Source organism: Mastomys coucha, unplaced genomic scaffold, assembly GCF_008632895.1.
Source record: "Mastomys coucha isolate ucsf_1 unplaced genomic scaffold, UCSF_Mcou_1 pScaffold6, whole genome shotgun sequence".
Taxonomy (NCBI): Eukaryota; Metazoa; Chordata; class Mammalia; order Rodentia; family Muridae; genus Mastomys; species Mastomys coucha.
The window spans coordinates 100282143-100304750 of NW_022196912.1; the positions used below are offsets into that span (position 1 = coordinate 100282143).

The 22608-nt window shown below is 42.8% G+C and overlaps 2 protein-coding genes across 8 annotated transcripts in view; both read right to left on the reverse strand.

Annotated features, from left to right (window-relative positions):
- Mlh3 (mutL homolog 3) overlaps window positions 1-9554 on the reverse strand; it is a 35418-nt gene extending 25864 nt beyond the window's left edge. For 3 of the 5 annotated variants that reach the window (XM_031356399.1, XM_031356404.1, XM_031356403.1), the window contains exons 1-4: window positions 9089-9211; window positions 5009-8363; window positions 1304-1399; window positions 202-293 (exon numbers count right to left, since the gene is read on the reverse strand). In XM_031356399.1, the coding sequence (XP_031212259.1) occupies window positions 202-293; window positions 1304-1399; window positions 5009-8363; window positions 9089-9130 (3585 nt within the window). In that variant the 5' untranslated portion in view covers window positions 9131-9211. The other 2 variants (XM_031356401.1, XM_031356402.1) reach the window with 2 other exon arrangements.
- A 1559-nt stretch (window positions 9555-11113) lies between these two features.
- The window catches only part of Acyp1 (acylphosphatase 1), a 13296-nt gene continuing 1801 nt past the window's right edge, over window positions 11114-22608 (reverse strand). The window contains exons 1-3 of one of the 3 annotated variants that reach the window (XM_031356987.1): window positions 18949-19138; window positions 18692-18783; window positions 11114-11519 (exon numbers count right to left, since the gene is read on the reverse strand). In XM_031356987.1, coding sequence (XP_031212847.1) covers window positions 11304-11519; window positions 18692-18775 — 300 coding nt within the window. In that variant the 5' untranslated portion in view covers window positions 18776-18783; window positions 18949-19138 and the 3' untranslated portion in view covers window positions 11114-11303. Of the gene's footprint in view, window positions 11520-18691; window positions 18784-18940; window positions 19139-22608 lie in introns of those variants that run through there. The other 2 variants (XM_031356986.1, XM_031356985.1) reach the window with 2 other exon arrangements.

Sequence of the window (22608 nt, forward strand, 5' to 3'; positions counted from 1 at the left end):
CATGTTTAAGCCAAAATTCCTGACCTTTCCAAAATGCTGACTTCTCCTCTCTACATTAAACACTAATACCCAAGTCATTCATCTGGAAATCTGCCTACTTTCCATTCATAATTATAAATTCATATACTCAGGCGTGCCCATACCCAGCTTAAATGAAGTTCAAATTTAAAAATAGGCGATGAAAAAGTACTGCAGACCTACCTCTGGGTATCGGGCAAACACTGGATTGTTCCATTCTGAAAACAAAGACTGAAGGGGTTCACTGACTGCAGCAGCAGCAGCATCCACAGCATCTAGAACAAAGGGGGACAGCTGCCATCAAGGCCAGAGAGAGGGAATGTCTCCGTGTACTGAGCTATAGTCTCAAGACCAAAGATTACCCCTATACTTCTTTGGTTTTGGAGACAGGGTCTTACTATGTAGCTCTGGCTGACCTAGAACTCACTATGTAGACCAGGCTGACCTCAAACCTACAAAGACTCAACTACCTCTGCCCCTTGAGTGCTGAGATTAAAGGTGTGTGTGCTCCCACAACCAGCCTTGATGCTACTTTTAAAACTAGTATTATGACTAGTATTATGTATCTTCTGAGATAGTTTTTCTCCAAATTGTCTATAACAATGTATCAGGGGCCTAGGGAGATGGCTCAGAGGTTAAGAGGGCCTGCTGCTCTTGCAGAGAACCCAGGTCTGGTTCCTAGAACCCACGTGGTGGCTCACAACCATCTGTAACTCCAATTCCAGAGAATCTGCCTTTCTCTGGCCAACGGCACTGCATGCACATGGTACACAGACATGCATGCAGGCAAAAACACCCATACACACAAAACAAAACTAAGTAAGTCTTTTTTTAAAAAGGAAGAATATTTCCAAGTATGTGTCCAGAAAAAACTATAGTTCAAATTTTCTTGTTACCTTTGGTAAAAATATACTTAATCTATTTAAGAAACAACAACAAAATAATAGATTGCTTTAGCTTATTTTCAAAGAATTTTACAAATATCAAACTACTGAAATACGGAGAAATTTAATCTTTAAAAATAAAAAACATTTCCCCAGTCACAGACACCATAGAGTATGCATAATCACCCCGCACAAACCTCCAGTCTGGAAAAGCAATTTCTGATCTAAATGCATGTGCTGAATTACTTAGCTCCGCTGTTAAACAGAGCCGTGGGGAATTCCTGGCTCCTGAGGCACAGCTGGTGCAGATCAAGATTCAGAATGCAACACTGCTTTGTCCTCCGCCCTGAGTGGTTGGTGTGTATTAGCTAAGTGTCTCCACAGCCTCTGCAATTACTCACCTCCGTTGTGTCTCAGCGTGGTCCTCTCTTCCTGAGCTCTTGGGAGGAAAGGAAGAACAAGATCGCTTCTAAACGGATGACACCTGTACTGAACCCCTAAGCAAAAAAGGAAAACCTACAAGTTTGAACTCAACATACAAGTTAACTATTAAAGAATATATAAAATCCCTTTCTCTACAAACTAACCAAAGACATAAGGCAGACTACTAAACACTACACAGAAAATCAGGAGTTTCAATGAAACTATCTGCTAACTTACATTAATGCCTCATTTCTTTATTCATGAATGAGATTCTTGATAGCTGAAGGGAGGCAGCTGTGGGGGTGGGAGGCACATTAGGCAATGTCTTGAGTCATTTTTCATGGTCATATTTTGGGTAAAAGGTGCAGCTACTGGAATCCAGCAGATAAAGGGGGAGGGGGAGGTATAGTTACTCAGGAATGCCTTGTGAGACATACAGTTGTACTTAAATGGTCCCCACAACTGCTGCAGCCTTACCGAATTCCCAACTCATTGTCCCTTATCCACACCTACGTCTCTACTGTAAGCATGACTTCACCGTGTTACATAGCTATCCCTAATAGAGTGAAAGGCTGAGAAGTCAGAGCCCACCTCCCTCAGTGTAACAAGCAACAAATGCTAAATGAATCTGCAAAAAGATGGATGAGTGGGTGAGAGGTGCAGACACGGCAGTCTGGGGAGCTACTGTCTAGTTCTAACCATCTTTCTGAAGAAAGAGCAGATTTGAGTCTCAGAAACAAAGAGACAGTTTATTGAAAAGTGGGGGAACATGGGGCCTGGAGAGATGGCTCAGTGTTAAGAGCACCAGCTGCACTCCCAGAAGATCTGGGTTCAATTCCCAGCTCCCATATAGTGGCTCACAGCCATCTGTAACTCTAGTTCCATGAGATTTGATGCCCTCTTCTGTACTCCATGGGCATGAGGCACGGACATGGTGTACAGACATACATGTAACCAAAAATACTCAAACACATAAAATAAAAAAAATTTTTTAAAAAAGGAGGGGTGGACACAGAACTATTACTTGAAAAGGCGAGCTTGTTGGACAAAACTAAAGCAAGGCAGTAGCTAGGAGAAGGCTGTGTAAGTCGTAATAAGAGACACTGATCTGGGGCCGAGTGGTAAAGTGGGTAATATGCAGAAGGCCCTGCACTGGAAAAAGAAAAGCATTTTTTAAAGGTTTATTTACTTATTTATTTTATGTGAGTACACTGTAGCTGTCTTCAGACATACCAGAAGAGGGCATCAGATCTCATTATGGATGGTTGTGAGCTACCATGTGGTTGCTGGGATCTGAACTCAGGACCTCTGGAAGAGCAGTCAGTGCTCTTACCCGCTGAGCTATCTCTCCAGCCCCCAGAAAAAGAAATTTTTAAAGAAAAAAATCCTGTAGGTTAAAGATATGACATTATTCTAAATTTACCTTTATATAGTAAAACCTGGGTTTCAAGTAGCCCAGCCGGCCTTGAGATGTACCGGAGAATGACCTCCAATTTCTGATCCTCCTGCCTCCACCTCCCAAGCGTTAAAGATTAATAAGCTTTAATGAGTCCCTCAGTAATTTATTTCATATTTACATTTTTTTTTTTTGAGACAGGGTTTCTCTGTGTAACCCTGGCTGTCCTGGAACTCAGTCTGTAGACCAGGTTGGCCTTGAATTCAGAAATACTGCCTCTGCACTCCCCAAGTGCTGGGATTAAAGGCGTGCGCAGCCACCGCCACCACCACCACCACTACCCCCACCCGGCACATGTTTACATATTTATGTGTGGGTCCACCAAGTCCTGATGTCCCACATTTCCATGTGAATGGAGGGTGTGTGGTGGCACCTTTTCAATGAACTTGTTTTGATACCAAAATTATTTTTTATTTGGAACTTGATTTAACAGGATTCTCAAAAGTTCACAAGATATGGTAATCCAGATGGTTAAGTGGATTGAAGAAGTTTCAACATCTAAATCTACTTAACCGGAGATGTTTATGTTGAATGTGGCAGCTAAGATGCCCCCCCACCCCACAGTTGAATGTGATCCAGTTATTTGTTGGCACTGTATCAGAAGCAGCTCCATTTCAGGAAGATGAGGTGCCGCTGTCTTAGATGCTCCTCTCTGATAAGTGCTCAGCACATACAAACCAGTACACATGACCTAGACTGAAAAGCACATAAAGATGCCTTCAGAGCAACTGGAGAGTCTCAAGAACAACTCTGAAAGTAAAGGGGTTTTCTCCTCCTATTAAAGTCTCTACAAATTACAATAGTGATTTTTTTTTCCATAAGGAAAAACATTGAACACTAAAGGATTTATTTAACCTCAAGTAAATTAGAGCCTGCAACCAGAAATATTTATCCTAAGAAGACATTATAATTTGCAATTATATTCATACAATTTACATTCTTTTACAGCATTTGAGACTTTTAACAGGGATGCATATTTAATGTTTACCCTACTGGTGAAAGCCGAGATTATAGCCAGATGGGAATCAGTTTTACCGGCTCCCAACATCTGGCTCTAACACACTGCCAAAACAATGTCACTTTTAATGTTGCTAGAAACCTGAGAATCCAAAGCCCTAGACCAGGCTCTGGTGTTGCCTTGCGGTGTGACCTGAGAGCCACATTATTATCGGCTTCTTACATCAGAAATATAGCAAATGGATTGATATACACATTATAGTAAAGTACACTTGAAAAATATAGTTACGAAGGCATCTATCTATCTAGCCTACATTTCACAAAATGTTGGCCAAATCCTACATTCTAGAGGAAACTCATAAAACCACACTGTGCTGACCTACAGATCTTATTGGAAACTTATAAGTAAAGGTTTTTCCAACCTTAGGCTGGTAGCCACAAATGGAAGTGGTCATGTCTCTAGAGAGACATGCTCATTTAAAGAGACTTGTTTCTACAAGTATATTTGGGAAAAAAGGGAAAACAGGGTAGATAAAAACTGTGGGTCTTTTAGCCATTAACACTGTACCATTTTACTAAAATGAAATTTCCTACTCTTTTACACACACAAACATCTCAGACACATGTAAATACATTTACATCTCTTATTGGTCTTTACTAAATTCTTATATTTAAATATTGTTAAACCCAGTGAATCTCCATGAGTGATTTATGCGAATCACTCATAAATCCAATGAAACTACTGTGTTATTCCTTAAGCACAGTAGAGGTCTTAAAAATTTGCCTTCAGAAGTTGAGTGTTAGCTGGGCGGTGGTGGCGCACGCCTTTAATCCCAGCGCTTGGGAGGCAGAGGCAGGTGGATTTCTGAGTTCAAGGCCAGCCTGGTCTACAGAGTGAGTTCCAGAACAGCCAGGGCTACACAGAGAAACCCTGTCTCAAAAAAAAAAAAAAAAAAAAAAAAAAAAAAAAAAAAAGAAGTTGAGTGTTGTGGTACATACCTTTAGTTCTATAGGATCTAGAAGCAGGAGCTATCATGAGTTCAAGACCAATCTGGCTACAAAGAGGATTTGAGGCCAGCCTGGACTACATAGCAAGACCCATCTCATTATTCCTCGGCCCCAAAAAAAACAACTCCCAAAACAAAACAATAAAACACAGCCTTCCAATGCTATCTGCTGAGGTCATCTCTATGAACAATAATTATATTGCTCTTTGGCCACTATCCTCTTTTCCAAAAACATATCATGCCAATGAATACTGCATACTTACCATTCCCAAGCAGGACATCCACAGCCACAGTTGTCAGATCTTTAGTACAAGCAGTATGAATGTCGTCAGTAGGAGCAACGAATGTGCTAAGTCCCGTCTTTCTGTTGATGTAAACCATTCTTCCCAGGGTTACATCAAAATGCTGCTGCCAATCCATACAGTACGTATTTGATTCTTCGTTTTTGGAACAAGATCTTGCCTTAGAGTCATCACTCTGGGAACAGACCCCACCTTGGCTGCTAGTGCTCTCTTCTACCTGACTCATTATATCTCCTACCTGGCTCATAGTATCTTCTACCTGGCTCATTATTATCCTACCGACAGAGTCAGGGTTTTCGACAGGTTGCTCTGAAGCTCTGATAAGAACATCTGAATCTTTGCTGATTTTAGAATCATTACAGGGTAACAGGAAAGAAGTTTCTGGTTTCTCTGTGTCATCCATTACATTGTTAGAATGTAGTACACTGTTTTTATTGATGGAATCATGCTCTGTGGCAGAATCTGACGTTGGAAGCACATTACTCTCTATTTTTTCAAGTTTACTTTTTAATAGTTCACAAAAATCTAAGTCTATCCTAGTGCACTGGCTATTATCTTTCCAACTGGGATCTGCATCTGGAAGTTCAGTAATATGACCGGTCATCTCCATGGTTTGCATCTCTTTTTTAGAATCTTTTAGTCTGGATAATTTAGAAGCCAGTGATTCAGTGGACTTCTCAACATCAGGTTTTCTGTCACAGTGAGATAATTCTGCCAGAGTAATAGGACTTTCTCTCAAGTGAGGCATCTGTTCTAAGATATCTTCTTTGGAAAATGAAATTTTCTCTGACAGGATGGGACTTAATGGCTGACAAGTATCACTGTGCTCCACAGTAGCCATCTCCCAACCATCAGACATGTCTAAGTGGCTCTGGTCTTTCAGAAGAACATCAGGATCATTGTGAGGATCAAGATGGGTCCTGACTTGAGTGTTATCCTCTTCTGCAACTAGAGGATTGTTAACCTTCCCATACTGCCTCTTAAACTTCTCTAAAGACCCTACTTGTGAATGCAAGCTTAGCTTCCTACGGACTATGTGTTTGAAGGAACCCATTTCATCTACTTCCTTACAACCATCAGAAACATATCTACACCATGGAAAGGAGGAGGTATCAGGCAACAGGCGATCTGTGTGTGATTCTTTACAGCTTTCCTGAAAAAGAGCCAAGTTGTCGTCTGCTGCTGCAGGTTTGTTCTCTGTCCCACAGCCTGTATTTGTTCTGCGAAATCTTTTGTTGGGCGGTTGAGTGGATTCTTTACTTACAGTGCTTGTTAAATCATTGCTGTCTGGAGTCAAAATTGCATGGTGTGTTCTGTTTCCAAATGTTTCTTGGGCACTTACAGGACCAGGTCGAGCATAATTTTTTAATGAATGTTCTGTTTCAGTTGATTTAGCGTGCTCACTTTGTACCACATGAGTTATAAAGCCAGTGGAGCATAATTTAACTTGTCCATAACTAAAAACATTTACTCTTCCCCGACTACTGGGCTCCCTTTTCCTTCTCTCCTTCTTCCTCTGAGTACCCTGTACTCTTAATAATGTTGTCTCAAAAGGCAGAGCTTGGCACCTTACTTTAGGAGCATCTTTAAATTTCTCCAGTTGACTCTGAATTTCACTCTTTTGGGGAATGTTGGCAGCCATGACAGTAGCAGTACCACTTACTGTCTGCATTTCTAGATCGGCCTCACTCTCCTCAAGAAGATGAAGTGTTTGAATGGGGCTTGAAAACATTTTTGGACTGGTTTCATGTGGCCTTTCTGAAGTCCTATTTTCCAACAAAGATTTTTTCCATTTCTCATTTTCTCCAGAGCGTGATGTTTTGGCTCCCTCTTCTTCTGACACTCTTGATTCTAAGTCAACACAGTTGGCGCTGTGTAGCACAGGCTCTCCTGTTTTACTATAGTCCAGGCCATCCCATTTGTAAGTGTGCAGCGAGTCCGCTGTCTTTTTCCTGACAGTTTCTGTACCGTCAGAATTTGGTGTGCTTTTGTCTTCTAGAGTAGCTATTCTTTTCACAGCTTTTGACTGCAAATTAAACATTTCATAGGAATCCAAAATATTACTACATGCCTCCTGGAAACTGCGCTGGTCACACTTCTCCTGAGTAGACACATGTGTCTGAAGAGTTGTACCAAACAAAGTAAAGCCATTGTCTTCATTAAATTCCTTGATATCCTCACCTGATAATTCTACAAATAATTTTTCTTGCTTTAGAAACATTTTCACTCCTTCCTGAATACCAATCAACACAGTATCCCAGTTCTGAAACTCAATCAGAGTTTTGGCTGGCTCTATGCAGACATCATACTCACAGAACCGGCACTGCACATTGATTACATATATCCCGTGGAGGTCTGAGGCAGAGCGGTGTCGAGGACTTGAATTCATTTGCCTGGCAGAGCCATTCTTTGGCCTGCATATAATACTTTCTTTTCTTAATAGAAAGTCAATTAGTTTATGCAACTTTGTTCTTAAAACTAATCTTCTATTCACAAACAAAAACTGCATATTCTTATTGTAGTGTGCTTCAGAGCTGATGTAGCCACTAAACTCAAATTCCTTATATTTAAAATGTATTTCTCTTAACTTCTGGGACTTGCCCAATCCATAAATTTGACAAAATCGAGAACATGTGTCTTTGGTTTTAGGGAGCTGAAGGACCATGGAACCAGAAACATCATTCCTCAGAGAGAAAGAAATGGAGGGGTGCATAAGTGAGAGAGCTTCTATCCTCTGCCTGACTTTCTCAAACTCTAGTCTAGGATCCATGCTTTTCCTCCGCACAGGAATCTGGTAAAACAGGTTATAGACCGTTACTGTAGTCCCCACACTTGGTCTGGTCAAATCAGCCTCTCGGGCGGCGAGGGCTTTTCCGTTCTGAAACGTTTTCACAAAGGTTTTCAATGTTGCGCTTTTCTTGGATGAAATTTCCACAGCACTAGCCATGTTGGCTATACTTGCCAAGGCCTCTCCTCGGAAACCGTAAAATGTTGGGTTCTCCAAGTCCCGTAGCGAGTTGCATTTACTAGTAAAATACCGGTTTCCCACCTTCTCTATGTCATCCCCCGCCATCCCAAGTCCGTTGTCTATCACTTGAACTTGGAAGGTTTCCATATTCACTCTGATGGCCACACATGTTGCTTCAGCATCAATACTGTTAAGGATAAGTTCCTCAACACACTGGCCTAAGCTGCTGATGGCTAAACCGGAACGCAACTTGGTTTGTACTTCATCGGATAGACACCTGATCATGGCAGGGAGACATGTGGAGAGAGTGGCAGACACTGGCTTCCTGCTCTGACTGGAAATAACCACCTATGGAAAACAAAACAAAACACAACACATACTCCATCACACCTCAGTTACATCACATCACCCATTTCTCTCGACTATTAGAAAGAACTACCGTTTGAGGTAAATAAAGTATTAAATCAAAACACAAAAGAGAAGTATACTTCTGTTTTCTAGACAGCACACAAAAATCATGCACTGGTATAATGGGGTTCAATTCCAAAGAAGCATTCATAATTTCATAATTTTCACTGTCCCTAAAATGAATGCCCTAAAGTGAAATTATAATTACACTGGATGCTGACCCATAAAGACACTATTCAAATTTCTAAGCACTTCACTAAAAACAGATGCCTAAATTAAACGCAGCTAAGAAACATTAGCTAGAAATTATTAAAAAAAGTCCAAACTAGTTTCATAACATTTATACTTTACACAATAACCACGGATTTTAGAAAACCTTTTGATGTTCTAAGACACCGTAAGTAAGAAGGTAAAACAATGGAACTAAGTCAAAATCAAACCTCTCAGGGAGACACAGTAAGCCATTACTTTCTCATGATTACTTTCTCAGGAAGGGGGGGGATGGGAAAAGGTAAAACTTTGATATTTAAGTCCTGCTCCAGTGTTGCTTGATAGTTTGCTGAGAGGCCCTTATTACGGACATTCTTTTATACTGACTCTGTCGGTCTTTTCTATCCCCAGAACATAGTTTGGCGATAACAAGTGACGATAGGGGGTGGTCGGACCTGATTCCAAGTTTTCTTATATAAGGTCGTTAAAGGTCTCATTCTTAAGCGACAACACTGTGGCCGATGACAGGGCTGGTTTTTTAAAGCCTGGGAAAGCCGGGGCTACGACTGCTCTCTAAGACAACGCACTTAGCAGCTGTTGGCAAACGGGGTGAATGTGTAACGAGCAGTTCTGGGGTCTAGGTAGTCTGGCATCCCCCGCAAGCCGGGCCGCGCCTGCGCAGTCCACCCGCCCCGCCGCTCCGGGGGAGCCGGGGCCCCACCAGACAGGCCCGCGGCAGTCACCACTGCTCCTGTCAAGTTAGACAAGCTCTCGGGACCATATTTCATCACGTGCTTTCCCCCTTCACCTCGAATCTCCTCCATCAACTCTCACCGACCAACCACCTCCACCGCGGAACGCACGCTCCGGAGCATGCGCTTCCGGGACGCCGCGAGACGGCGTCTGCACGACGTCTCAGTGCGCAGGCGCCATCCCTTCACCTGGCTAGTTCCAATTAGTTCTCGCATCTTGTTCTCTTTCGGCACTGGGTGAGAGGCTGTTTCTAGTAAATTTTACTTTGTTCCCTTTCTCGCTCTCGTCTCCTTTGCATGTTCTGATATTTAGTTCACATATATCTTTCTTGTTTCCTTAGTCTTCCTTCGCTAGATTGTAAACTATGTGAAAGTTTGGTTTTGTTTACTGCTGTGTCCTGGTGGCAAGTAGATATTCAGGGAATGAATGCAGACCCAGGTGCTGGAATTAAAGGTGTGCGCCACCACGGCCCAGCAATGCAGAACATTCTTAAAGTTAATGCTTTACAGAGCTGGAAAAGGCTGAGAAGCCTCTCTCACCCCTCTCTCTCCCTCCCTCTCTCTCTCTTTTAAAAAAACATGATTTCTCTGTGTAACAGCCCTGGAACTCACTTTATAAACAGGCTGGGCTGGAACTCAACGGAAATCCACCTGCCTCTGCCACCCATACACTGGGACTAAAGGTGTGTTCCCCCCCCCACCACGACAGCCCAGCCCAGCTCTCTTAATTTGCAAATCAAGACATCAGGAACCCTCCCTCCCTCTTTCTCTACACCACTGCTTTTTCCTAACTGAAAGAGCACAGTGAGAATATTTCGAGAATTATTAATCCTCAGTTCTGTCTTGTTTCATTGAAACATCCTCTCTGACACTTTTTAAAAAAGATTATGTATTTTGTGCGTATGGGTTTTTGTCTGCCTGTACATCTGCACACCACAAGGCGGCATTGGATCCCTTGGTCTTAAGAGTCATAGACTGTGTGCTGGGAATTGAACTCAGGACTTCTGGAAAAGCTGCCAGTGCTCTTAATTGCTGAGCCATCTCCACAGGGCACCCATTCCTCTTCCCTTTAAAGGAACTTATGACAAATTTTAACATAAGTATTTGTTTGTTTAATTACTAACCAAACCAAATCAGACTTCTGGAGTCAATGAAGCAAACGTCTGATTATTGCTCAGTTTGCCAGGGCTTCATGACAAAAGCCCACAGGCTGGGTGGCTTAAGTAGCCGGGGCTTTCGTTTGTTTTATTTGTTCTCTTTCCAGTTCTGGGACAAGTCAGAGATTAAGGCCAGGATTCTTTCTTGGGTGTGGCTCTCTGGTTGTCACGAGGTCTTTGGTGCATACACACTTCTGAGTCAGCAGTCCAACGGAATTGGTCCTTGGGTAAGGATTTTGGTATACAAATGAGGGGATGAGAAATCCAGCCCATAACTACTTTATCTGAATTTCTAACCCTTGGAAAAGGAATGGCAGTAGATGTTCTAAAAGATTGAAAACCAAAAGTAATGAGTGCAACCCATCATCTGAACAGGCCACAACCCAACCTGGTGACATTTGCTCTTATTACACATGAAGTGTCCTGTGTAAACAATTTAAAGAAATGACAAAGTTACTTCTCTTCCAGACCTCTTTAAACGACCTCGAAACCTTCCTCTCCCAATAATGAATTCATCATGTTGCCCAAATGTTCACTAATGATTAAAAGAAAAAAAAAAACAATGTAAGCATAAGGTTCTAATGTGTTTTTATTGGTTAGAATTGTACACATTTGTATTTCACCATACATGTAGCCACTCAAACATGCAACCAAAATAACTTACTAACAAATTCTAATATTGAGCACAGAATAGTTCTATTTTTTATCTATCAATTAAAAAGGAGTGATATCATTTTGAAAAAAAAATAAAATTTGTGTCATTATTTTACAATTTGGAAGTCCGAATAATCCAAGTTTGAGATGACTTTCTCGTTGTTGAAGTTTGCCCGGTCGATGTGGGACTTGGGACTCCCTCTTGTCTCCAGCCACTCCTGCATGAAGCGCACCTTGGAGACTGGGCCTTGCAGCTGTCCTTGCACCGTGCCCCGATTGGTGTTCTGAACCCAGCCCACCAAACCTAGCTTTTTACCCTCAGCCTAAGGGAAGGAAAGAGAGAAAGAGAGGTACGGTGAGATTGCACAGATCAAAGTGAGACACAATCTGTGGCCAGCATCCTGGCCTGGAGTCAAACCACCGAAACTAATTTGACATTGTCCAGAAAAACCAAAACAGACACCAAAGAGGATCTCATGGCTGATATTTAGCCACTTGATTATTCCATTTCCCTTTATTTTTTTATTCTATAAAACTCAGCATTTGAACTCTTTAGCATTTTCTGTTGCATGGTAATTGTGGTTAAACACTAGAGTGACCCCCCCAAAGATGCCTTCAGAGTGATTTCCTAATGCTTACAGCTTGTAAGCTGTTTTTTTTCTTTAAGACAGTCTCATTATGTAGCCTTGGCGGGCTTAGATAGTATTCATCATGTAGACCAGGTTAGCCTTGATCTTCTAGCCATCGTCCTGCCTCTGCCTTCTGAGTGCTGGGATTATGAGAGTGCAGCATCATGCCTAGTCAAATAAAGTGAGGTGGTAAAGACCCCGAGTTTTAGTTTGGTTTTGCAGTACTGGAGATTCACCCTGGGTCCCGTGCATGTTTCCGAGGCAGGTGAACACTCTAGCTCTAAACTATACCGGCAGCCCTCATTTTCTCGTCTTCTAACCTGCAATCGAGTGGGTGGGTTACACAGAAAACGCTTCAAGTTACTTGACCCTCCCCTTTGCCTTTAGCGAGGACCACACCTAAACAAATCCAGATGAAGGGATCCATTGTATCTTTAAAGATCATTGCACAGCATTTCACAATTTCCTGGGCAACACAAGCATTGTTTTTACTGTGGAGGAACTCTAACCCAACATGTTTACATTGCACCCAAAGCCCACTTTCTGTCACACTTGGTAGAGAAGGGAGGCAGCTGTGAGGCCTCTCAACACTCAGGGTTCACGAGGCCCCACAGCTATCAGGTTTCCATTTGTCTTTCTTGTTAGATCACGGGCCTGCCCTGGAAGCCCCGGCCGCTTTAAGAGAACACAATGGTGGCCTGGAGAAAATCAGGCCACATCCCTGTCGCGCAGCTCTCTCTGGACCAACAGTTAAGAAGCCATGCTGTGTGTACAGCCTCATAACTCGTAGGCCCTAACATACGGTCCTATCCAGTACCTGGTTCCTCAATACTCTATCTTATAGGCTAGCCTAAGCTAAATCCCTTACTGACAAACTCTAATATTGAAAGAACATAAAAGTCAGCTATTTCCCTTTGGGGGATTTCAATGAAGGCTCCATCTCTTCTGGGCCTTCTGTCTACCCCTATCATGACTGTGGTAGGGGCCTCCCTTTCCCTTTTTTTTTAAAAAAAAAAAAAAGTATTTTTACTACTGTATTGATTTGGATAAGCTTAGCCCAGGAGAGTGGCATGATTAGGAGGTGTGGCCTTGTTGGAGTAGGTGTGGCCAAGCTGGAGGAAGTGTGTCACTGTGGAGGTGGGGCTTCGAGGTGATATAATATACACACATATATGCTCAAGCTCTGCCCAGTATGAGACACAGTAGTTTCCTACTGCCTTTGGATGAAATGTAGAGCATTTTTCTCTCTGTGCTTGAAATTGTCATTCTCCTAATGCTTAACTTCAAAGAGTTTTTGTTATTTTGAAATGTTTAAAATATATTTACTGAGTCAGGCAGTGGTGGCGCACACCTTTAATCCCAGCACTTGGGAGGCAGAGGCAAGTGGATTTCTGAGTTCGAGGCCACCCTGGTCTACAGAGTGAGTTCCAGGGCAGCCAGGACAGCCAGGACTACACCGAGAAACCCTGTCTCGAAAAACCAAAAAACAAACAAACAAACAAACAACCTTACTGATAAAATAGTTTCTCTCCTAGAAACATTGATAATCTTTTTTATGTAAACTAAACAATGTACACAGATAAATAATGAGTTTTAAATATTCTCCCACTATGTCAGGTGGTATCATATAAGGGTTTTTGAATATATTTCTTTTTCTTTTTCTTTTTTTTTCAAGACAGGGTTTCTCTGTGTAGCCCTGGCTGTCCTGGAACTCACTCTGTAGACCAAGTTGGCCTCGAACTCAGAAATCCACCTGCCTCTGCCTCCCAAGTACTCAGATTAAAGGAGTGTACCACCACTGCCCAGCTTGAATATATTCCTTAATGATTTATTTTTAATATGTTATACTCTTTTACTATGCTTAATTCCCAAACAATTAGTATTCAACATTAGATATAGGATCCGCAGTTATGGATAGTATTAAATATTCATTAACGATATGTTTAGGGTATGAAAGGATGTGAATATAAAAGCTGAACAAATTTTTATGTATTATTTGATTCTCAAAATACTCAATATTATTAATGCTTGATGTATAAAATGCATTTAAATAAAAAAAAATTAAGGAAAAAAATGTAGGGCTCTCAGCTCCTTCTCCAACACTGTGTCTGCCTGGATGCTGCCATGCTCCTGCCATGATGATAATGGACTGGACATCTGAAACTGTAAGCCAGCCCCAATTAAATGTTGTCCTTGGTCATGTCCTTGGTCATGGTGTCTGTTCACAGCAATGCAAACCCTAGCTAAGATATATAGAGAGGGTGTGTGTGGTATGTGACTGTGTGAGTGCTGGTACCCACGGAGTCCAGAAGAGTGCAGTGTCAGGTGAACTGAAGCTAGAATTAGAGTTGGTTATGAACAATGTGTGTTCTGAGAACTAAACTCCCACCCTTTGGGAGAACAGAATGGGCTGCTGAGCCGTCTACCCAAGCCCCTAAGTTAACTTTTTTTTAAAGGATTTTATGTATTCTATAAATATGATGCGTACACTGTAGCTGTCTTCAGACACACCTGAAGAGGGCATCAGATCCCATTTCAGATGGTTGTGAGCCACCATGTGGTTGCTGGGAATTGAACTCAGGACCACTGGAAGAGCACTCAGCACTCTTAACCGCCGAACTATCACTCCAGCCCAAGTTAACTTTCTTAATGATGCTCTTCCTTTTTAATTATACTTACACTTATAGGGGTGGGGCACGCATACCATAGCAAAAGTATGGGGGTCAGAGGACTGCTTGCAGAAGCCTGTCCCTTCCTTCCATCATGTGTCCTGGGGATTGAGCTCAGTCTACCAGTCTTGGTGGCACGCACCTTTACCCATTGCGCTACCTTCCCATTCTTCTCCAAGTTTTAGATGGAAGCCTTTAAGCCCTGCCATGTTGCCTGATCTGATGAATTAATGCTCTCCTACTGCAAGGCTCTCCCAATAAAGCTCAGCTCTAAAGGAGAATCTCATGCCAGCCATCTTTTCAAACCTCTTCCTAGCATTTCCTTTCTCACATCTAATAAGTAATCACAGTGACTTTAAAATTGAGTATGTGGGGGCTGGAGAGATGGCTCAGTGGTTAAGAACCTGGTTGTTCTTCCAGAGTTGAGTTCATTCCTGCATTCCGAGGAAAGTATCCCATCCAGCCAGCTGTGTAATGGCACCCCTGTGCTTTAGCGTAAGCTGGTGGAGCCAGCAGCCTCCAGCTGTAAAATCACCATAGATGGCAAGCAGCTATCAGCATGACTGTGCAGTTCTGAGCAGGAGGTTCTACCAGTGAAATAAATCTCTGATTTGAAATGTGATTGACCTGGACTCCTGTGAACAAGACACTCCAATTTTTGACCCATTGGAGGATGGGAATTTCCCACAGGTTTTATTTGTGTGCTAAATTCTACTCTTGTTTTTAAATGATATCATAATTCTGCTTGCTGATTCACATTCAGATCTGAATATCCAAGTGCTAGAGAACACTGTCCTCTGGGCTTAGCAGTTGTGATTACTGGAGAAGCCCCTCATATTAGACCCGACAGCATTCCATCCTCTGGGAGGGAGGGTCACAAAGCAGTTCTTAAGGGGCTCTCAGCACAGCTCACTAGCTGGCATAAAAGGCAACTACATTCTAATCCCCCCTGACATTAGATACGGTGTTAAGGATGAGGGTGGGTAGGAATGGCATGCTGTTGCTGCCTGTTAGTTGTTCGTGTTTAATCAAAATCGAAACTTGCTGGTTTACCAAGCTATTCTTGGGTGGAATCATTTGTTTGGTCTGTTCTTGGTACCCTATCTAGGGTGAACAGACATTTATTCATGCCTCCCCAGGAAACATTAACAAAATAATGAATAAAGTGAAATTCCAATAGGCTTCTTTGAAAGGAAATTCCTATATGCTAACATCATATCATAAACCATTTTCCATGGCCAGCAAGATGGCACAGCAGGAAGAGCTACTTGCCACCAAGCCTGGTGACCTGAATTTGATCCCCAGGACACATAGTGGAAGGAGAGAAGTGACTCCCACAAATTGTCCTCTGACATCTACATGCATGTATACACACACACACACACACACACACACACATCTACATGCATGTATACATACAAACACACACAGAAATACAATAAAAACATTTCTGCTTACACAGTCCATATATATTGTGTGTGTGTGTGTATGTATATATATAATGTTTCATTTTCATTTTTTCTTTCAAGGTCGGGTCTCACTATTGTACCCAGGCTGGCCTTGAGCTCACTTTAGTGCCCACACCCTCCTCCTCCTGCCTGTGAGAATGCACACCACTATACCAAACTTTCTAAGAATGATTTAAGAAATCTAATCACTAGTTCTTGTTTTCAACCTAAAAAGAAAGTCTCTCAAATGAATAACTAGGACTCTGTTTTAGTACGCTAGGGAAAGAACCACCTGATAGGCCAGTCCGGCTGGCCGAAGAACTTGCATGGGGCCTGGCAGCCTAAGTAGGTCCAAGTCCCCCAAACCCGTGGACAGGGAGAACTGACCAGGAGAGAAGGTACAGTAGACGGAAGTGTGCACATGAGCTGCTGGGCAGTTGAGGGAACAAAGCCTGTAGAGGTTGGTGCTGCTCAGGCCTCTGGAGTCTGGTTCTCTAAGGATCCCATGGCTATCCAGGAAAGCAGTGACCATGTGAGCTAAGGAGAGGCATCTGGCAGAGCCTAGCTTGCTAATTTTTTTCCTGTCCCCAAATGCCAAACAAACATGCAACTCCTGCTCCCAAAAAAACTCCCCAAAGTGATTAAAACATGAAAAACCTTAGGGAAAAAATATAGACATGACTCTTCATGACCTTAGATCACTAAAAGGATGAATCACAATACAAGTACAGCTCCTACCTCTACTCCCCCGAACCCTCCACCCCCCAAAAAAATGCAAAATTGGGAATTCAAAAGTAAATCCCTCTGCTGGGCATGGTGGCTCACGTCTGTCTGTAATCCCAGCATTTGGGAGGAACACCATGAGTCTGAAGCCAGCCTGGGCTACACAGAGAAGCTTTCTCAAACAAACAAACAAAACCTTCGATGCCTGAAAGAACCCTATCAAGAAAAAGGACCTCTCCAAAATGGAAGAAACGTTGGCGTGAGACATTTGCTAAGAGACTAATATCCAGGCGGAGGCTGGAGAGATGCTCACTGGTGAAGAACACTTGCTCTTGCAGAAGACCCAGGTTCATTCCCAGAACCCACATTAAGTGGCTCACAACTGCTTGAAAACCCCAGCCCCAGAGGATCTTCACCATCTCCTGGCCTCTGTAGGCACCCACACATACTCTGCCGTATACTCCCACAGACACACAGATGTACGCATAAATACAAGTTTTTAAAAAGACAAAGAGTGCTGAGCATGGTAGCACACACCTGTAAGGCCAGCGCTCAGGAGAAAGAAGCATGTGGATAACTCTTAGGTCCCAGGCCAGCCAGGGCTAGAGAGACCTTATCTCAAACTCAGAAAAAAACAAAAGGTAAGAGACAGAGACTAAGTATCTGGAGTAGATAAAGAGGTGTTAGTACATATGTAAAAAAAGAAAAATAACTCAATTTACGGGATAAGAATTTGAATAGAAAGTTCTCCAAATCATATCTCTTACATGCCAATAAGCACATAGAGCTCATCACTATTCATTAGGTAAAGGCAAATCAAAACCACCCTGAGACTGTACAACATGTTGTTCAGCCATAAAAAGGAAAGACGTAGTTCTGACTCAGGATGAGTGGATGAATCTTGAGGATAGGGTGCTAGTGAAGTAAGGCAGTCACAAAAGGACAACTATGTTAGGAGTCTACCCATGAGCTAGCTAGAGTGGTCAAATTTAGAGAGATCCAGCAAGATGGCACATGGCTTAGGGGGCTTGCCACCAAGCTGGATGACCCCTGGAATCTACATGACAGAAGGAGAGAACTGACTCCCGTATGTGGTCCTTGGATTTCGACATACTCATGCATACATTGGTAGCAGGATCATGACCACCAGGGTCGGGTAGAGGGGAAGACACAAGCTGGTGGCTAGAGCTTCAGCTTTTGAGATAAAGAAAAAGGTGTATATGTGGGGTGTGTTCTTCGAATGTTCCTTGGTGATAAGACAAGAATGTCTGAATGTACTTAAGGTTACTGAATTGTGTGTTTTCAAATGGTTAAAATAGTAAGGTTTTCAGTACAGATATTCCACCATAATTTAAGAAAAACGTGTTACTCCAGATAATTTGGAATATCATCTTCCAAATGGAATGATATCTGATAATAGTTATCTTTCTGTTATTTATTTGTACTTTTCTTCTACAGTGCCTGAGGAACGTTACTTGTACAACTTTAGTTGTTTTTAATACTTTATACCTGAACTAAAAGAATGAAAATTCTCAAGAAGACACACTATGTCACATCCATCAGGGTGGCTATAGTGAGCAGAAAGACGACTCTGCTGAAGGCAGAAGAGAAATTGAGATTGCCCTTGTGCGTTGGAGAAATTAGTGATGGGGAAACAGAGGTTGAGGACATCAAGTTTGTTGTTAGCTTGTAGAGTGCTTGCTTAGCATGCCAATGTCCCTGGGTTTGAGTCCCATGATGGGAAAAAAAAATTGAGGTGTTGGAAGTTGGAAGAATAAACTTGTCGTAGGTCTGATGGGCGATTACTTAACTTACTCTGTGATCGGTCCACCTAACGCCACCTCTTTGTCTTGATGGCAGCTTTTTATAAAAGTGACCTAGCTTGGTGACAGTACAACGGGGGTGGGCTAGCGGTCTTCTCCATCCAGTGTCCCTTCCCGCTCTCCCAGTTCCCATTTGTCAGAACCAGGCCTCCTGTCCATCACTTAGTGATGCGCCCCGACACTTAAGCCTATAGGCCACATACCTGAGTGTATTTGCGGAAAAACACCCCTTGCACCTTTCCAAAAATTTCGTAATCCACTGAGACCAAGGTGTCCCCTTCTGCCATGCTCAAACCTGTCAGAGACAGCAAGATGAGATAACATCCTAAGAAAGGGCTGCACCCCTACTCCAACACCACCATGGGGGCCCTCTCTGGAACCTCAGGGTCCCGGAAGTGCTAGGAGTAAGTGGGTGGGTGGGTAAACGCAAGCCCCTGGTCCCGGGCCTTCACCTGCTCACCCCGCTACCCTTGCTGCCCTGAAGCCGCCATCCATCCTGTCCCCATGCGGCCCGCAATCCCCTCCACTGACACTTGGATGATCCGAGCGGCGGACACTCAAGTTTCCGGGGCTTCCCCACTAGCAGCTGGACAGCCCCGAAGACCTTCAGATCAACCGCCCGCTGCACGCTAACCGCCGTTTCCGGAAGTTTAGAGCTCGGCTTCTCCAAAGCTGTCCTGCACGCCCATCACCGCGACCTAACCAATCAGAGATGGCCCCTGGGCCAAGGGCCCGCCTAAGGGTGGGGTCTCAGTACAAGTGGGTCAGGTTTTGAAGAGAGCCTAGAATTGATTTTTTTTTAAGCCGAGAGTCCGGTTTTGCATACCATGACCAACCTGTACCCCACTTCCATCACTAAATGTACTCCTCTTGTCATTTCCCCGTGGGTATATAAAGGCATAGACAAAACACTAAATAAACTACGACAAAACTCATAAACTAAGTCCCAATACCCTACTAGGTGCCTAGGGTTGTTAGCATAGTCATTGGCTGTAGAATCTGGTCTGCTTCTTTTATTTTTATTTTTTTTCTTCTTTCAGTTTTCTTCCAATTCTGGGTCATGCATAATTTGGACTTGGTAGCAAGGGGCAATAAATGCACAGGACATCACGATGAAGTCATTCTATCTGGGGTTTTGGAAGCTTCTACCCAGAGTCTACTTTACTAAGACTATGCTTAAAATTGATAAATAAATAATAAAGCATGGGCAAGTCATTCATGGCTCAGGAATCTCAATGGACTCAATAAATCTAAGCAAAATAACCAAATTGCATGCATTTGCTTTTAGAAAAAGAGAATTACGCCAGGCAGTGGTGGTGCACGCTTTTAATCCCAGCACTTGGGAGGCAGAGGCAGGAGGATTTCTGAGTTTGAGGCCAGCCTGGTCTACAGAGTGAGTTCCAGGACAGCCAGGGCTATACAGAGAGACCATGTCTCAAAAAACAGAACAAAAACAAAAAAGAAAAAAAAAAAGAAAAAGAATTACTAAGGGTTTTTTTAGGTGAGGTTTGCTAAAATAAGATTTGATTTGGTATGCATTGGAATTCAGTTACTCTTAGGATCAAGAATGTGTGTGAAGCGAATTGTGTGTGTGGCGTTTATTCTTGAATTGCTTGTCTGTATCATATCACTTCATAACACTGGGCCCCATGTGTTAATATGTTGAGTTGGCAGACTTGGCAAGATGAGATAGTTTTCAATGGTAGCTATGGAAATCTATCATTACACCAGTTCCCCTGTTACAAAGTCATAAAACCTCCCTGCTGGGAGGAGCAGGAGCGGGACTGAATGGTGTCCTTGGCAATATTTGAAAACAACACTAAACATTGTATTTGACTGATGCAATTTCTCCAAAATTCAATTAAAGTAAGTTTCCCTATAGATTCCAAACCAATTGAGTAGTGAAATGGATGGAACACCATATGGTCTACAAGACGGATGATATATAATCGTTGCCCTCAAAGAGTTCTTTATCATAGCTGTGAGTGCACAGAATGGACGAGATCATGTGCATCATGGTAATTCATTTTGCTAACTCTGAGAGCTCACCATGAGCCAGCCCAGCATTCTAACAGAGAGGGAAAGTGCTGTGAAGAAGCAGAGAGATTAATTCTGACTGGAAGTCCTGAGGCAGAGCTTGTGGAGGAGACAGCACTCTTCCAACGTTACAGAATCACAATGAGAATGTGAAGGAGCCAGGATTTAGGTTCAGGCAGCCAGTTCAAAGTTGAATCCTAAGAAAACTTTCACTCAACCGGGTGGTGGTGGCACACGCCTTTAATCCCAGCACTTGGGAGGCAGAGGCAGGCAGATTTCTGAGTTTGAGGCCAGCCTGGTCTACAGGACAGCCAAGGCTACACAGAGAAACCCTGCCTCAAAAAAAAAAAAAAAAAAAAAAAAAAAAAAAAAAAAAAAAAGAATACTTTCACTCTCCAGTTTTGGTCTCCAGTTTTGGGTGAGGTAGTACCAATAGGCAAGAAGGCAAAAATTACTGTGATGAAACCAAGGGCTCTCAAACGCCATCCGCACATTAAGACCTTAGGGGAACCTTTTGAATATATGCCCACATTTTATCCCTAAGATACTGCTTCCTGCTCACAACTATGGCTGAGACCTGCTGAGCTTGACCCGATTTGTAAAGGGGAGGCAGAAATGTAGGGATATTCTCCACCTAATGTGGGAGATAGAAAATGGTGACGTCACAGATCTCAGTTCCTCAAGATGTCAGTAGGGAAGAGAAGGATTTAGTAGTTAGCTGTTGAGGATCGATCTGTTGCCATGTCTTGGAATACTTAATACTGGCGCCCAAGGCCTGATTGCCCCCAGGGATGAGGAGATCCTCAATACACCAAGTGATGCTATGTAACCTCATTCCTTAATTTAAAATGATTGGTTGATTAAAGATGCCTTCAGTCTATAGCGGGGCAGAAGAGAAGTGGGTGGAACTGAAGTGTACTTTTTTACTTGTGATCTCTCTCTCCCTTATCTGCTTACCCTGCACTCGAGTGTGTGTGTGTGTGTGTGTGTGTGTGTGTGTGTGTGTGTGTGTTGTTATTTCTTGGTAATGGAATCTAGGCCCTTGTGCATTCTAAGTATACATTCTACCCCCTATTTATTTTTATATATTTGAACACATTGTCACTGTCTTCAGACACACCAGGAGAGGGCATGGGTTCCCATTACAGATGGTTGTGAGCCACCATGTGGTTGCTGGGAATTAAACTCAGAACCTCTGGAAGAGCAGTCAGTGTTCTTAACCCCTGAACCATCTCTCCAGACCCCCACTGTGGTTCTACCACTGATTGATAAGCCTAGGTCCTGCTGATGGTGAGGCAGATAAAGCCACTCCAACGATAAACACAGACAGAACAAGAGAGGATACCACTTATTATGAGAAAAACAGCAGATGTAGACTCAACAGAATTTGCAGGTCGTTTGGAAGAGATGGCAAAGGAAGAAGATAAAGGGAGCTTTGAGGCAAGAGGGCATGAACTAGTGAGGGAAACAGCAGACAGAGAATGGGGAGATGATCAATGTCTGTCACACTGAATTTGGGGCTCCTAAGGAGCTGTCATGAGGAAAGAAGAGAAGTGGGGAAGAAAAGGAGTAGATGGAGAGCGACTATTGCTAAGCAGGGCCTATTTTAGACATGACTAAAACCCCAAATTTCAGATCTAATAGAAATCATAAGGAAGAAACTGCCTAGAACTACATATACATTAAAAAATAGGTGTGTTCAGGGGAATAAGTTCTAAACTTAGAAGGCCAACAAGGGAATAAGTATATTCCAATATACTTACTGCATAAATGCCAGAAGATATAAATGCCAAAAACCTCAAATAGATGGAACAAGACTAGAAAAAGAAGCCAAGAAGACACAAGAGTAGTCAGAAGGGTCTTAAGGGAGTGAATGATCAAAATTGCCAAGTGAATAGGCTCCAGAAATAGAAGCTCTCCTGAGAAGGACACTAGTAGCTGTGTAGTTAACAAGAAAGGGCAAAAAGCCGGACGGTGGTGGCGCACACTTTTAATCCCAGCACTTGGGAGGCAGAGGCAGGCGGATTTCTGAGTTTCAGGACAGCCAGGGCTATACAGAGAAACCCTGTCTTGAAAAACCAAA